The following is a 16,448-nucleotide window of genomic DNA, read 5'->3' on the forward strand; positions in this document are numbered from 1 at the left end:
AGTACTTTTGGGGAATGGAGGGAGGAGATGTGTGGGCTTCCAGAAAATGTTTTATTGGAGAGAAAATAGCAAATAAACAGTTAACCATGAACTGTTTTCCAGGAAGAGAGCAATAGGGAAAGGGAGTGGATAATAAAGCTCAGAGCGTGAGTGCAGAGCTTTGAGGCGAAATTGCAGTGGAACATACGGAAGGAAGAAGGGAGTACTGTATTATCACCCCTTCCTTTGATATATGTCATGAACATCAAAAGAAGGAAAGATGATTCAAGGGGTGCAAACAGGACACCAACAGAAGAGCTTGTGAGCTCAATAGAAGGGAAGCAGTGACTCAAGAAGGACATGGGGAATTCAGGAAGGCTGGGAAGAGGGTTGCTCTGCAGAAGGGGGAAATCCTGCTTGTAGTGCAAGCAGGAATCTGGAAATGCAGGCATGTCACGGGAGATAGAGATCTAGCTGGATAAATGCTTGGGGCACTTCAGTGTAGGCATGGGAATAGTGGATTCTAAGTACAAATGAAGGACAATTTGTCATGTGCTTGATTGACAAAAAGAGTAGTCGCGTTTACAATGAATTTTTAGATTGAGCTTTGCAACACTTTTACAGTGTACATCATCATTTGTTTCTCACGTTCTCATAGTCAGTCGTTAAGGTGACACAATGAGGCTTGATTATCTTGGTACTGAAGGAATGTATGGCATCTACAATCTCAGTAGATCCCATGCTAGTTGACCAGTGGTGGAGTTTCGCTCCGTTATTTTTGCCCATAGGGGATTTTGATTGGAAAGTGTAACTAAAACTTGCTGTATGTAAATAAATTCATACTACCTTTGGAGCTCGGAAGTCATTTGTTATGACTGATGAATTACTTGTCATTTATTTTGCAATAATCGAGGCGTATAACATTGTTACAGTTGTTCTGTAATGAGGGATAATTTCATTCTTTCCAACATAGCTATTTAAGTGACTCTTATACTTACGGGCTCTGTGGCCTCATTAGACTAAGTCTGTATGAAAAGTTAAACTTCTTCCCTCATGGAAAAACACCCGTTCATTCTCCCTTCTTTGCCATGATCAGTTTAACATGTGAAGGAGAGAATTGGTATATAATTCTGAGGAAGCCATGTGTTAATATTATTTTTTGTTACAGCAAGTGAGGGCCATGTCGATAAACAACATTCTACAATGAAAGCATCAATTATTTACATTTTAAAATTGTATTTCCCCCCCTCCCAAGAGATCTTGGGAACTGTACTTAAGGAGCTAGAGATATTTAACAGAGGAAGATCAATACTCTTCTAGACCTGCCATTTTCATGCTGCCAGGTGAAATGGCTATGTTTAGGCACATCCAATTTTTTTTTAAGAAGGATTTTGTACCTAGACAATAACTGTGATGTCTTTATCTAATTTCTCACCTCCTTGTTATATGTAGTGGCTATACCAAAAACAAGTGTGTGCAATCCATGTTAACAAAATAATGGATGTTTTGTGTTTCAAGGGACGTCCCATCATGGTGGCTTCTCCCATGAAGCTGTGGTGTTTGCACTTCAACAATGTGGCATCTATCATATTGACACAGCAAAGCGATACGGCTGTGAATCATTGCTGCAGAAGGCTATCAAGGACAGTGGAGTGAAGCGAGAAGATCTCTGGATAACAACCAAACTCTGGATTAGTGACTATGGCTATGAGAATGCTAAGCGAGCCTGCGCAGAGTCTTGCAAGAGACTTGGTGTTGAATATCTAGGTATGGTGTGTTTTTTTTTGGTCTTGATTCGTAGAATTCTATTAACAAATCTGGATGCATTTTTAGTAAAAATGTTCTGGTTTGCCTCACCTGCCCAGCTGGTGTATTTGGAGTCAAAATGCCAAACCTACATTAAACCTATTCCCCTCCCCGCAACATGGAGATGATCTCTGTGGGCAGATATAATGGGGGCAGACCAGTTAACCATATTAAACAGAACAGCCCTGCTTTCCTTCTCTCCTGTTTCAACTTCTCATTTTTAACAAGATATGAATCAATAAATTTGGAGCCACCTTTTCCTAGAAAGAGCATTCACCACCTTGAACTATCTGCTCCTAGTTGTACTTTGGTACAGAATCTTCATTTTAGTCGGTCTTGAAGAGGAATGTTTTTGCTCCCAAATGATAGACTATGGAAGGATATTACACAGGATATTACACTGAGGTTTTGTGACTCTTGAAGCTAGCCTGATTGGGGCAGAACTTTCTCATTCTCCCATTTGTGTTGCAGATTTTCTAAAGAACAATAGCTGTGTGGTCATCTTACAGTAGTCATGTCCAAGGTTTCTGTTTAACACATAATAAATGACAGAGTCATGGGAAACTGGAAATATATATTGTGCTGTGGGAGAGGCTTTTAAAAGATACATTTCATCCCATGCTGTTAAAAAAATCACATTTTCACTCTTTCCATATAAGTTTTATATTTTAGTGGTAGGCATCTGTATTAAATCAATATACAATTGCAAAAATGAAAATCTGGCTTGAAAACTGCATTCCCTGTGCTTTGGTCTCTGCACCACAAATCATGTTTTTTCTTTCCCCGAGTCTGCCTTGTGGTTGTTGGATGTGCAGTCCATTTTATTCTCCTCCATGTATGTTTTGACTTGCTTTCTGGTCCTTATTAGCAGCTTCCCTTTTATTGTGTTGGGAATTCCAATGGAATTGCAAATATTAGTTTCCCTTACAAGCATACTGATGACTGCTAACTGTGAAAAGTTAGCCATGCATTTTGAATGAAGAGAGCTTTTTCTTCTAAGTTTTGATAACTCCTGGGAGACCGACAGGCACTGCAAATTAATGAGGCACCCAATGGTTAAGATGGTGGAGCTGACTGAGAAAAACAGTATACAGTACATTGAAATGTTTTGCATTATTCTGTTTTTGTATCTTACTGGTTTGGCATTCCAGTGTGAGGATTTGATGTCTCACAGTTGAACATTAGTTCGATTGTACAGTAGTTTTAAATACAAAGACACACCTAAGAAGAACGCTGGCTTCAGTTTTAAGTATGTGGCATAAAACAGTTGTTGCTTAACTGAAAACTGCAGTACATTCAACACAGTGCAATTATTCTTGCTTTTGCCTGTATTTAAGGCTCAGTTTAAATCCTTGTACATTTGTTTATACACCAGAATTTAATATGCGTAGACACAATCCTGTCAAATTAAATACTCTTAAATCCTTTTGATTTCAGTAGGATATCTTCACATCATTCCTAGTGGAATCAGTAAGAGTGAGATTTACACACGTGCGTGTTCATTTGGAAATGAGTTCAGAGGGTTGTATTGCTGCATAAGAATGAATAGGACTGCAGGGTTCAAATGTTTAACCTCAGTTAGATGATGACTTTGGAAAATGCCATTTTCTATTTGTTCACACATTTGTAGCCTACCTCTCAATTCACCAGATGTCCCCCAGATGATATAATTAACATTTCGGAACCCATAAAACAACCTAAAATGACAATCAAAACCAGCACATATAACCAGAAACAGGATTTAAAAAAAAAGACAAATCTGTTAAAAGCAAAAGTATTTTTTAGTAAGTGGCCTTAATTCTCTTGATTGTTTGAGTTGCAGTGTATTGTTATCCTTGCCATGTCCTGATCCGTTTTAAAAGGGAATGCAGAAGGAAATACTTGCACAACCTATTTGTATTTTCCATAGTGTACACGTGTTTCACAATCTTGTATGTGTACTTAGGTGCAAAAAATCAAGCAAGTCATCCCTTCTTTTTTTTCCAACTGTTCATTTAAAATGTGGTTCCTTGAGGTTGCACATCTCAGCTGTACCGAATGATGAGTAAGCGTTTGGTCACACTTTATGTATTTGGATGCTGCATCGTCAGCAGGAATCCTGGATTTCATCTGCTCCTCATCTTTGTTCAGTCATTTGTGCATGTGTCCAATTGCTACCACAAGCATGATAGAGCCCCATAGTTTTCATGTGAGCAAGAGCTTGCTCTCCCTGTTATTGGCGAAGGAGCTCATTATGGACTTTATTCAAAAGAAGTAATGAACAGAGAGTCCCCCAGGCAACCTTTTTAGAGCTGGTGTGACCTAGTGGTTAGGACTGTGTGGCTTTCAAATTCAAATCCCCCTTCTGCTGTGTGTTTGGAGATGGCCTGAGTCAGGCAGGATAGCCATATGATATGGAGGTCAGGTCTCTGTACCTTTAGCAGTTGTACAGAAGAATAAATATCAGGTTAGGTGCTAGTCAGGTTACCAAGCTATGTACAAGTTAACCCTCTTGAAATATGTTATTCCACACAGCCGTTAAAAGTACTGGAGCCCCTTTTCTCATTCATGTGGATACCTAATTCTTAGGTATCTACCATTAAGAAAAAGGAATAACAGTGATCCACTTTTCATAGCTTTAAGGAGAATGCTTTATTTGACAAAATGTATACTCATACATATTTAAGGGTTATTTTCCTGTGGCACAGTTATTAAATTGGAGTCCTGCAGCCAAGACTCTCTGTTTATGGCTTTAGCTTGATCTTGACAGGCTCAGCTCACCAGCTTGAGGTTGACTCAGCCTTCCATCCTTCTGAGTACCCAGCTTGTTGGGGGGCAAAGTGTTGTTTGTATAATTATGCTGTAAACTTCCCAGAGAATGCTTTATTACTATGAGTGGTGTATAAGTTATAAATAAGTGAGTGTGGTAGTAGTGCTATCTCACAAAGCTAGAGTGCTTTTTGAAAGTGTTTCATGGATTTTGGCTTCCTGCCTTGCACAACCAAGTCAGAGCTAGACAGGTGTGTGCTGGAAGCTAGGAAGATGTATTTGAGCTAGACCAATGGTTCCTAACCTTTGGCAACCCAGGTGTTCTTGTATTGCAATTCCCAGAAGCCTTTACCACCAGCGATGCTGGCCAGAGTTTCTGGGAATTACAGTCCAAGAACAGCTAGCTTACCCAAGGTTGGGAATTGGTGGGCCAGATGCCTTAGTTTTGGGTTGGTTCTGCAGCTGTCGTCACCTCAGATCACCCCACTTGTGTCTCACCCTTGGTAGGGAGGCAAGGGGAATAATTGTTGCAAATGCTAGCCACGGTTGCTTTGGGTAAGAGTTCCTTTAAATACTCCATCCTCATAGTGTTCTTTTACTTTTCCCATAAAAATGAATGGCCACCATTCACTTCTGCGCAGCCAAGAAAAGGCCTGCATTTGAATGCTGTAGCTAAAAGGCGAAAAACTGTTCTTTAAACTCAGTGACCAAGGTCTTACCAGCATGGGTCCTTAGCAGCCCTGGTGCATGTGTTGTAAAATAACCCTGCACATGTTGTGACTGGCCAAGCAAAACAAAGCCCACCAGTTGTGTGTGGTACCCTAGTAGAATTTCCACAGCCTCCTAATCTTGCTTTATGCCAGGGAACTTCAAAAAGAGAGGGAGTATGTAATCCGTGGATAGGACACTGTGATTATCTTGGTATGTCAAAAGTTGTGTAGACTTATTTTTATAAATGCCACAAAAATATGACCATCTCTAGTGTGTCTGAGTGGAGAGATTTCTAAGGGACCCTATGAACATGGAAGGTGACATACCCTTTATTCTACATTGTTGAATGTAAGAATCCTTTAATATTGTAACTGTGCAAGTAAATTTTTTCACTGGCATGTATGTCCCTAACTTCTGGCTACCTGTGGGCCTAAGATGAATATGTACAGTATCTGTATGGCTTTAAAAATAATAATAAAGTCTTGTCACTCCTGGAGAAACATGGTCTTCCATAAAATGAAGTGGTGCCCAAGATGTTTGAAGGCACTGATGTGCAGAAGGTGGAAAGGATATCAGAAGATATCAGAGCAGGCCAGAGATCTTGCAGTTCTCATGGCTGCTAAAGCATTCTTCTTGAGTTGTTAGAGTGTCTCAAGAATGGCACAGAGCTGCTTTTGTATTTGCAGAACTCCTTGTGTGAGCATTTAGGAAAGGAGGCTTACCTGTATAGTAAAAGTGGTGCTTTTGAGTTGAATTTTAGCGAAACAAATGATGTCTGCACCATGTCATATTCTGATCTGGTGATTAAAAGATCCTTTTCCTCTTCTAAATTCAGAAGTAAATTTCCTTCTTTATTAGGAGCTTTCAGGTTGTGCTGTAAGCAACTTTGAGAGAATTGATTAATGGGAATAAAAACTGATCTTTTTTGTTTTAGATCTTTATTTAATGCATTGGCCTGATGCGCACATCCCTGGTAAGAGCAGTAGAGAAGTAAGAGCAGAGACCTGGAAAGCCATGGAAGAACTTTATGATAAAGGTAGGATGACTGTAATAATGGAGGAGGAATTTTACTATTTTATGATTTCATATTTTGCAAAAAATGCATAGAACTTTTGGGGAAAGATAGGAACTGATGCAGTACGGTGGGGGCAGGAATGAAAAGGCTGTTGTGTTTGTGCACTGCTTGTAGGCTTCCCACATCTGGTTGGCCATCCAGTGATCTGACCATTATTTGTCCCACTATGTCATGTTCCTCACTGTTTCATTTGATATTTATTTCATTGACTATGCAGCATTAGCACTAATCACAAATAAATCTGATCTTTGGCCTGAGTATGTGGTATATTTTGTTCATGTAGCAGAGCTTTCAACCACATCCCCCACAGTGTTTCCAGTCACATTATGTGTCTTGCTTTCGGCTTGGTGATTATATTGGTTTCTTGGGGCAGTTGAGCTATAGCGCTAAGCTGATAACAGTGTTCATTCGTTCTTGTCAATTTAGACAAACTGCTGACAGGTAGTGGTGGCTGAAGAATCACAAATAAAATTCCAGCCCTTTTCCATGAATGGTTTGGCTGGAGCCATAATCCCCAATAGGTTTGCTTACAAGTAAGTAACCGGCATGCCTTATATTGCTGTCTGTGCTTTTTAAGTGCACCTGCATATATAGTGGAACAGAAGTTTACAGGGATGAGGAGGAGTAAAGAAACCTGTTCCCAGTAATACTTTGGTTGCTTTGCACATGCCTTAGAAATGCCTAGATCTCACTGCTTTCCTAAAGAGGAATAAACACTGGACAGTACAGGGCAACTTAACTGAAGTAACTATATTTTGTGGCATCAAAGCCACGATTCTGGTTATAGTTCCGAGATCACAGAGCTTTAGTGATATTGCTTAAAATAGATCCAAAATGTGGTCAAATAGGACCTGTGGTGATAGTGGGGATTTTATTTGTATAGCAGTTCTGGGTGGATCCTCGAGGAGACGGGCTTTTGTTAACTGGTTCAACAAGAAACTGAGAATAAGAAATTCTGATAATTAATTTTCAGAGGGTTTCTTTGGGGAAGTTTCGGGAATTACACCTCTTTTTTCAAACCCTTGCCATGATTCCCTAGTATTTCCTTCCTCAAATGCACCGATTTACTTTGCCCATCCATCTATGCTTATTCTGAGTTTAAAAAAACATCAGAAGTTAGGGAACTGAATGATTTATCATTGCCATCCAGAGTTGTGGGTTTTTTAAAAATCTTATTACAGATTCGGTCTCCCTTTGGATGTCTAACTCTCTTTTCACCTCTTGCTACATTATTCAAATTAATGTCAAATAAATCTCAATCCAATTAAAATGGCCTTTACGTCTGCCCCAAGCGTTCTGTTATCTGGTCTCATTGGCTGTTTCTCCCAGCTACAAATCACCTCTTTCTTGTCTCAAGCAAAGCAGAATTTTTGAACCTCTGGCCATGTGTTCCTGAAGTGATAGGCAAATGTTAATAAATTTGGAGGTTTAAATGAAGTGGCCCATGAGAGAAGAAATGATTAAATAATTTGCTTGCATGGTTAACCACTAAACTTTCAGTCAACATTCAGATAATGCTTAATCATCCCATTTGACTTATGGCACTGGTCCGGGGTTTCTAGAGCAGTCTTTTAATTAGTATTGTTCCTTTTGATTATTCATTCTTTATCTCATCTAAAAGCTTGTGTGTAATGTAGTAAGGTGGCAGTCCCAAACATACTTGCAAAGGAGTACGTCCCCTTGCAAGGGAGTTAGCCCCCTTGTACAGAGTAGGAGCTCCTTCTAAATATACAAATTTGGATGCTCTCTAACAGCTTAAATTGGCATGTCCTTTTTTTGCATCTTTTCCCAGTCATAAACTTGCCTAGACAAGCCACTGATCTCTCAATTCACCTTTTTGCAAGAGGGGTATAATAATCCTAACCTAATTTACTGTAATTTTGTAAAGGCCTCTGAGGTTCTGTGTGACTAGCTTTGGGATTTTGAAACACACTTCGTAAATTACAAGTTTTACTGCTACCTGTTCTTAAATTTGAAGCTAAACATATTGGCCATTATATCATGTATGTCTGTTAAGAAGCCTGTGGTCCTTTTTCCTTTTTATTATACCATTTGATTATTTATTGATAAAAGCAGAGAGCTGTAGTAAATCCCAAAAAATGGAGAACAACTTTGCTTTAATGCAAAAGCTCATGATTGAAGCTATACCCCTCACAAAAATGAAGTCAAACCACATGTCAGTTGTCCTCTCTCAAAACATAGATTCACTTATACACCCTTCATGTACATTAGTTCTGACTTCATTTAAGTAGGAGACGTGAACTCCACTCTTTGATTCCATAAAGACAAAAGGCCTCTCCTTACCTACGTAAGACATTAACCACATATTTCTATAGAATGCAGATCGTGTGGGCTGGACTGGTAAAGATTATGACATTTGAGAGTAGGAGTGCACTGCAAATGTACTGTTTGTAGGTCAGAATTTAAGGCAACATATTTTTAAAGCTCACATACCAATAAACAAGCAAATATCAACAATAGCAAAGCACTTTGGTCGACAATTTCTCCTGAACAGTTTGATCTCTAAGAAAATTACACCTACTCACAAAGGAGAGAGAGTTGCCATTTATTAGTCTCTTGAGAGTCCCCTGGACTGCAAGGAGAACAAACCTATCCATTCTAAAGGAAATCAACCCTGAGTGTTCACTGGAAGGACAGATCCTGAAGCTGAGGCTCCAATACTTTGGCCAACTCATGAGAAGAGAAGACTCCCTGGAAAAGACGCTGATGTTGGGAAAGTGTGAAGGCAGGAAGAGAAGGGGACAACAGAGGATGAAATGATTGGACAGTGTCATCAAAGCGACCAACATGAATTTAACCCAACTCCGGGAGGCAGTGGAAGACAGGAGGGCCTGGCGTGCTCTGGTCCATGGGGTCATGAAGAGTCGGACACGACTAAATGACTAAACAACAACAAGTCTCTGTTGAAAAGTAGGGATCTACATTCTACAAGATGTTGCTCACAAATGTGTCCTTCCATCACAAGCAGTTGCTTTGAGGCTCAAAGTTTCCGCTGGGAAGGACATCCCAAGATCAGGCATTTTCCATTTTAAGGATAGTCTTTTTTAAAAATGAAATTTAATGAGATACAATATACAAAACCATAAAATAGTTATAAACCATCAAATCCCGCATAGTAAATATATCAAATGGTACTACTGATTTAAGGGTACAGTAGTTTTAACCAGTCACGGAGGAAAGGTTCAAACTTTTAGAAAGTGGCAAGATTGACAGGTAGAAAGTGCAGCATCAGTGAACTACTAAAAATTAAAAGGCTGCCAGAAAAGGAGAAAAAGAGCACCCCGTGGATTCCATCATTAATTTCTTTGAAGGAGATTACATGGAAGCCAGCAATCGAGCAAAAGACCCCCCCCCCAATATGGAAGGCTTCCAACAGTCTTCTTCAATATGGTATCCTCCAAATGTGTTAGGCTCCAGCTCTCTTCACTGACAGGTAGCTGCTCTCTGAGGATTTGAGGAGTTTCTAATCAAGCACATCTGGAAGGTAGCAGCCAGGTTGCGGCAGCCTGGTTTAAATAAATAATCAGCAACTAAGTATTATTATCTTTGGTTGTGTGACCAGTCTGGAATTCGCTATGAAGAGAACTGACACTGAACTGGAAACGTTTGGAATAATATTAAAATCTAAAAGTGTGTAGAAACTCCCTCCAGTTTTATTCCTGCCAGCTGGGAGTCTAGTAATTATTTTATGTTACAATGAGTAAGACTTTTTGGTCAAAACACATTTTGTTTCATATAACAACATATTCGTTTTTAAATTCAATTTCAGAGTGATTTGCTATATACTTTTCCAAGTTTCTATGGATCCCAATTTTTGCGGTATTATGTTTTAAGTTAGAAATGAACAGCAAAAAAAGTGAAGCGTGCTGCTTATATACCGCCCCATAGCGCTTCAAGCACTCTCTGGGCGGTTTACAATTTAATTATACAGGCTACACATTGCCCCCCCCCAGCGAGCTGGGTACTCATTTTACCGACCTCGGAAGGATGGAAGGCTGAGTCAACCTTGAGACGGCTACCTGGGATTTGAACCCCAGGTCATGAGCACAGTTTTAGCTGCAGTACAGCGATTTAACCACTGCGCCACGAGGTCTGTGCAAGTTCTCCCTTTATACATCTGTAAGGAACTGAGGTGGACTGATGCTGGCAAAGATAATCCTGGAGCTGTGGATTAACAAGTACTTTGCTTGCATCTTGCTTTACAAGGCAGAGAGCAATGGCACTGTTGGGCACCCTTTGAGCCTTGTTTAATTCAGAATACTGTCATGTGTTAGAAGTAAGAAATTGCTGAACTTGAGCAATCAGATTTCAGTTTCCTGAGGAGGAAAGACCACTAAAGACTTAGGGCACCTGTGTAGTATTCACAAAGAGCATAAGTAAACAGACACACACTCCTACGAAAGAGCAAATCAGTTAGATCACAACACCAGAAAGGTATGCATCCACATGTGTGCAGCCACACATGCACGTATTAGGATGTGCCATTTGAAGGTTTCTTTTTTGGACTCCCAACTCCCAGAATTCTCCAACAGTTCCTAAGACAGAATTTTGGGAGTTCCTGCTCATAGAAATGGACTTATATTTCACTCAACTAAAACAAGTCCCGTCTTGTCCACTGTTTCCTGTACAAAAAAGATGCTGCCACAGCAAGCACTTCTTGGGAGGCCCAGATCTTTGTAGTAGGTGTAGCTTTGCTGCCTGTTAGGCTTCATATAAGGCACCCCAAAGAATGACACCTCCCACAGAAACCTAGGTTTTTCAGGAAACACTGGAACAGTTTCCTTTAAAAAGAAACAACTAGAAATAGGTTGGAGACAGCCTGGAAGATAAGGTCTGTTCCACTGAGTTCTGGGTGTTAAAGTTTTTTTTAAAAAAACCTCACATCCAGAATGGCATATCTATGTATGCACACAAACACAGTATTTAATGCTTTAAGATCATTCTCAGCTGTGTCCTTATTCTGGACTACAGTGATACATCAGGCAGCCCACTTAGCTAAAGAAATGGATTACCATTTCCAAACTCTTTTAGGTGTATAATTCAGGTGATCTGCAACTAGATCTCAACCCTAGCTCCCACCCAAGAAACAATCATTCTGGATAACCTCCTGAACAAAAGAAATGAAATTGGTTATTTCCTCATTAAAAAGTGAGTTGGCCCTATCTACAGCAGTAGTAAAGGGAAGAACATTTTTTTTGGTTCTTAATTTGAGCTTCTGCGTCCATTGTGTTAAAATCTCCCAATATGGTTTGTGACAGAGCTGTTCAGGAAATATCTTTTGAATGTCACAAAACAATGTTTTCAGTGTGCTTTGAAAAAAAAGAGTGGAAAAGAGAACATGTCATGAATTGGTTTAAAGGCAATGGGAAATTCCACAGACGAACAAAATGAAAACGTGTTTAAGAGCCATAAAAGTTAATGCAAAGGTTCTGTATAAAAAGCTGTTATTTGTAGAGGCATCTGACAACTCTATTTATAAATGTATTTTTCCTTACTTGGGGAAATTAGGAAAGATGATCTTTGATAGCCTCTGAAGTTTTGAGAGTTATAAATTAAACAGCATGTTGTATGCAACAGCAGTTGCAATGCAGGATTGCGATACCAGGGGTTAGGAATGTAGGGAACTGCTATGTACCGAATAAGGGGGCTGGTCCATTTGGTCCAATATTGTCTACAGTCAATCCAGTGACTTTTCAAGAGCCATCCAGGAAACTTTCATTGCCACTCCTGAAGATGCTAAAGATGGAACTTTGGACCTTCTGCATGCATAGCATGTGCTCTTGCTGCTGAGCTACAGCATCTCCTCATGAACAGGAGTGGCTTGTGAACTGATGGGAAGGGGTTCTTCACCCCAGAACTTCAGAGGAGCACATTCCCTACCCACATCATGTGCCACCTTTGCCTGTAAATAAGGGAGGGGGGGGTCATACGTGTGGGCATGGTGAAAGAGCTCCATTGCCACAGGACTGATCTTTGAAAAAGGCCTCTGTTGCTGGCAGCACAGGATTGTTACACTGTAGTAACAGTAGAGAGAGTCTTGCAGGTCAGAGCATCCTCCTGTGGTTCAGGGTGGTTCTTGAGGGATATCCGCTTGCGCCACACCCTGTGGCTGATCAGATAAAGGAGGCTGGTTGGTGTCTGTTCAAGGAAGCAAACCCAGGCTGGTCTTGCAGGCCACTTTAATTGTAACAGTTTGTGAGAAAGGTTGGGGTTTTTTGTAAAGACGGCAATGGTTTAAAGCTAAACATTTTTATACAGAAATATATGAAAAGGATGTTTGTTTATTTATTTACTTATTTAGCCATTTCTCAGTATGAGCTTCCCAACAGAAATCTTTTACACAGTGAAACAATTATAGTTCCTCGACATGGCAGCAGTCTCATCTATGTCAACTTACTCGTTATATAAATGTCTTCACAGCAACTTTTCTTCTGACATATGTAAAGTTTATACATTCCATAGTAAGCTTTGGGGAAAGATAGTGTTTTCTTATCCAAAAGGGATTTTTTTTTTTAAAAAATTGTTTTGGTTTCCCCTGGCTTAAAATAAAACATGATTGTTCTGGGGAGGAAATTATGCTTCCACTGTTACAGCGCTGAATTTTAGAATTCTGTATCCTCCTCTGAGCTCACTCATTGCCACACATTTTTGTGTGACCTCGGGCACATTTTTGTGTGACCTTCAACTACTCAGAGTTTCTGAGATATAAGTCAATGAAGTGACAGGACATTTTGAACCCGAAGCATTATCATCATATTGAAGATTCTTTGGCTGCCAGACTGCCTCAATCTTCCAGGACAACCTGCAATTTCTGAATGTTCTTAAAAGTCAGCCTTGTGTGTAGAGAGAACATTGCGGTAATATATTTTCAAAACTATGAGGGCCCATAACATGATAGCAATTCCTTCATTGTTTCAAAGGTGTTACACAAAGGAAACTGGAAAAGGACATTTCTGGCCAGAAGTATTAAACAGCAGAAACATTCCCTCCACCTATTGCCATCAGGGTGGAGGGTTATAGAGATTACATATCAGACTTGTGATTGAAGCATCTTTAGTCTGGTTCCCAATCTCAAGTACTTGTATCCAGATGCTTTTGGAGTATAACTTCCAGCATCCCTAACCATTGGTCATGGTAACTAGGGCTTTGAGGAGTTCAACAAAATCAGTGGCCCCGAGATTTGGAATCTTTGTGCATGGAGTGAATAAAGTGCCCAAAGCCACCCTGATACAATTTGAGAAACTTGACTGTATGGTTTTCACTCTTGTGTTGCTTATTTGGTCTTCTGTCTGACTGCACAGGCTCCTTAGCTTATGGAAGATGAAGAATCATCAGGAAGGTTTCAAGATTAATAGGTCTTCATTAGGCACAAGGTTACAAAAATGAGCAGCATAGAAGAGGAGGAAGAAAGACTTGATCTAATTCCTTGTAGTTTGCATGTTGTCTTGAGATGTAATGGATGAAGCAGAAGTCATTCTGGTATGGTTTGGGTTTTATTTGTGTTTGAATTTTTTTTGTGCCATGTAGGTTACTTCTGCCGGAATATATAAACTAAAATCCTGTTCTTTAGCGTAAGAAAATTTGTAACTTCTAATCCATTCCTAGTCAGCAAATAAAACAGAGCATGCTATGATTCTCAGACGTTTGTGTGCACACTGTCTTGATCCCCAATCATGGTGGGGACTTTTTTATTTGCCAGTTAGGAATGGGCTGAAAGTTATGAAAGTTGTTAAACTAATCAATGGGATTGTAGCCATCAAGTGCTTTACCTGGAAAAGATGCAAGCCACTTGATACTTCTTTGTGTCTTATCTAACTAGGATAGTGTGTGCTTGGGAGGGACTGTGGTCCCTAACTATAACTCATCCATTTATCTTGTCAAGTCCTCCCTCCCTTCCTTTCTTGGAGAAATATTGGCATGTGATTGTAAACACCATGTGTAGAAGAGTGGGCATTTAGCAATTGTGTGTTAGGTAGAAATTCAACCAGTGCTTCTTTTTTTTATCTCCATCTCATGAAGGGCATGTTAGTTGAGTATCTGTCCATCATTCCATTTGACAGTTTCTGGGAGGAGACAGGGAGTGGCGACTTGCAAAGTCAACGTGTGTTTCCATTGTGTTTTTTCCGTTTCTTCTAATGAAAGGGGCAGCATGACCAGAGGAAACATTTATGAGTGAATAAAATTACTGATGTAGCATGACTCAGAAAATCTAAAAAGTGTTTTGATGTCTGAACCTGGTACAGTAACGTACAAGAAGTCTTAAGAGCTCCAATAAACGCCCACGGCAGTGTTCAAGAAAGATAAGGCATGCTGTTGTCATCAGACAAAGCTTTGCTGCTGAGACCATTTATTTATGAATCTTTGTGTTAAAGGATCAGCATGTCCGTTTTGCTCTGGGTAGGTCTTTTCCCGCTTTTCTTTTTGATCTTTGCATTTGCTTTGTTTGCTTTGCAGTGGGGTTTTTGGCAAGAAAGTGCAGTGTAGCTGTGTTCAAAGAGTCCAGATAAATAGATATGTTCCATAAAGAGCTGACTGAAAAAGGTGGTAGAGTCAAGCGTTTGCTAGAACCACCATGTCCAGCAAAGGGCCCATCCTCCCAACAGTCTTGCCTTCCTTTCTTGGTATGGAGCACCCAAGAAAGCTGGAGGGAGTACAAGAGAGTTCACAAGTTGTACGCCTCATCCTCTTCTGGTGCCAACAGTGTAAGGATGCTTTGGCAAAAAGCCCAACAAATCATGCACACCACTTTACTTGTGGAAGAAGTCTGTTAGAATGGGAACTAATTTAACCAGGGTGGATTCGATTTAAATCAAATTGATTTAATCATGATTTAAATCACAAGTAAATGTTAAAATTTGGATGGTTTGATTATTTAAATTTTTTTAAACTCTTTTTTTATGATTTAGATTAAAACATTTGATTTTTCATTTAAATAAATTTGATTTTTTTAAAAAAAATCACTGATTTTTATCAACCCTGAATCTTAACACATGTGGAGGGCACCAGCACAGGGAACACTAGCTCAATCAGTTTGTGACCTTCTGGGTAAAATGCACTCATATTGCCCATAAAATGGTTTGCCCAGATCACTTTTCTGTTTCACATACAAACTGTAAATATGTCTGATTTGCATTTTTTTTCATTCTTTCATCTTGTACATCTTGTACATGTACTAGTCCTCCATTTCATTCTGCATATGAGACTTGTCAGTATCCCTGTTGTATATTTCTTCAGCATATAGTGTGATTGGTACCGTACTGAATGTAAAATCCAGAAGCTGACTGTTGTTTTTATAGGAGGGCTTTTCTGTGAGTCTTAACCTGAATAATGCTTGTATGAGTATGCGGAGTATGCTTGTATGGAGAAGAACAGATCAGCATGTGGAGGCTGGGGGCAGGGCTTGCTTCCTTTTTCTGTGTTTTGATTCTCTCCACATTTAATCATGTACACAAATTGGAGGTGAAGGGGAGAAAGGACTTTTAAAATACTGTACAAGTTCCAGTTAGAGTTTGTGTATGCTTATTTGGACATTAAGCCCCACTGAACATAGTGGGAAGAAAACTTAGTGATAAATAAACATTGGCTGAAATCCAGAAATAAATTGCAACTAGAGTAGGCCCGGTTTGCATCAGTGGAACTTATGGAGAAACTGACTTACCAGATCCAACTGATTCAATGGGCCTACTCTAGTTGTGGCTTGCTACTGGCTTTCAGCCATTATGTTTGTCAGAGTGCTCACAGTCAAGTGTGTTACGTATCATTCCTACTGCATCTCATATCCCCTCAAACCTATGTCAACATTTTGTGCCTCTTTTGGGGCACAAAATCAGATTCTCTGCTGCCACACAAAGTATACTGAAACCAATGGGTTTGGAGGTAACACCCTCCCCGCCATTGTCAAATCCTCTCTGAACTTGAACCATTTGTGCTAGTGATATTAATGTGCCACATACCACTGCTGTCTTGTCTCACCAAGTTATAAAAATGACGTACTGTACCTCAAGCAGGGAAGAGGTGGTGGTGAACACTAGAAGTCCCCTGGAGTCACCTGCAGCATCTTGTAGTTGACCCGTTGTGTTGTTCAGCCTGCACCATTTCCAGCCCCAGA

The 16,448-nt window shown here is 39.9% G+C and overlaps 1 protein-coding gene across 2 annotated transcripts in view; it reads left to right on the top strand.

Moving 5' to 3' along the window:
• Positions 1-16,448, top strand: part of LOC110076521 (glyoxal reductase) — a 78,054-nt gene that overhangs the window by 28,054 nt on the left and 33,552 nt on the right. For both annotated transcript variants that reach the window (XM_072998018.2, XM_020788723.3), the window contains exons 2-3: positions 1,498-1,746; positions 6,179-6,280. In XM_072998018.2, coding sequence (XP_072854119.1) covers positions 1,498-1,746; positions 6,179-6,280 — 351 coding nt within the window. The remainder of the gene's footprint in view (positions 1-1,497; positions 1,747-6,178; positions 6,281-16,448) is intronic.

The sequence above is a fragment of the Pogona vitticeps genome, chromosome 4, assembly GCF_051106095.1.
Source record: "Pogona vitticeps strain Pit_001003342236 chromosome 4, PviZW2.1, whole genome shotgun sequence".
NCBI classification, from domain to species: domain Eukaryota; kingdom Metazoa; phylum Chordata; class Lepidosauria; order Squamata; family Agamidae; genus Pogona; species Pogona vitticeps.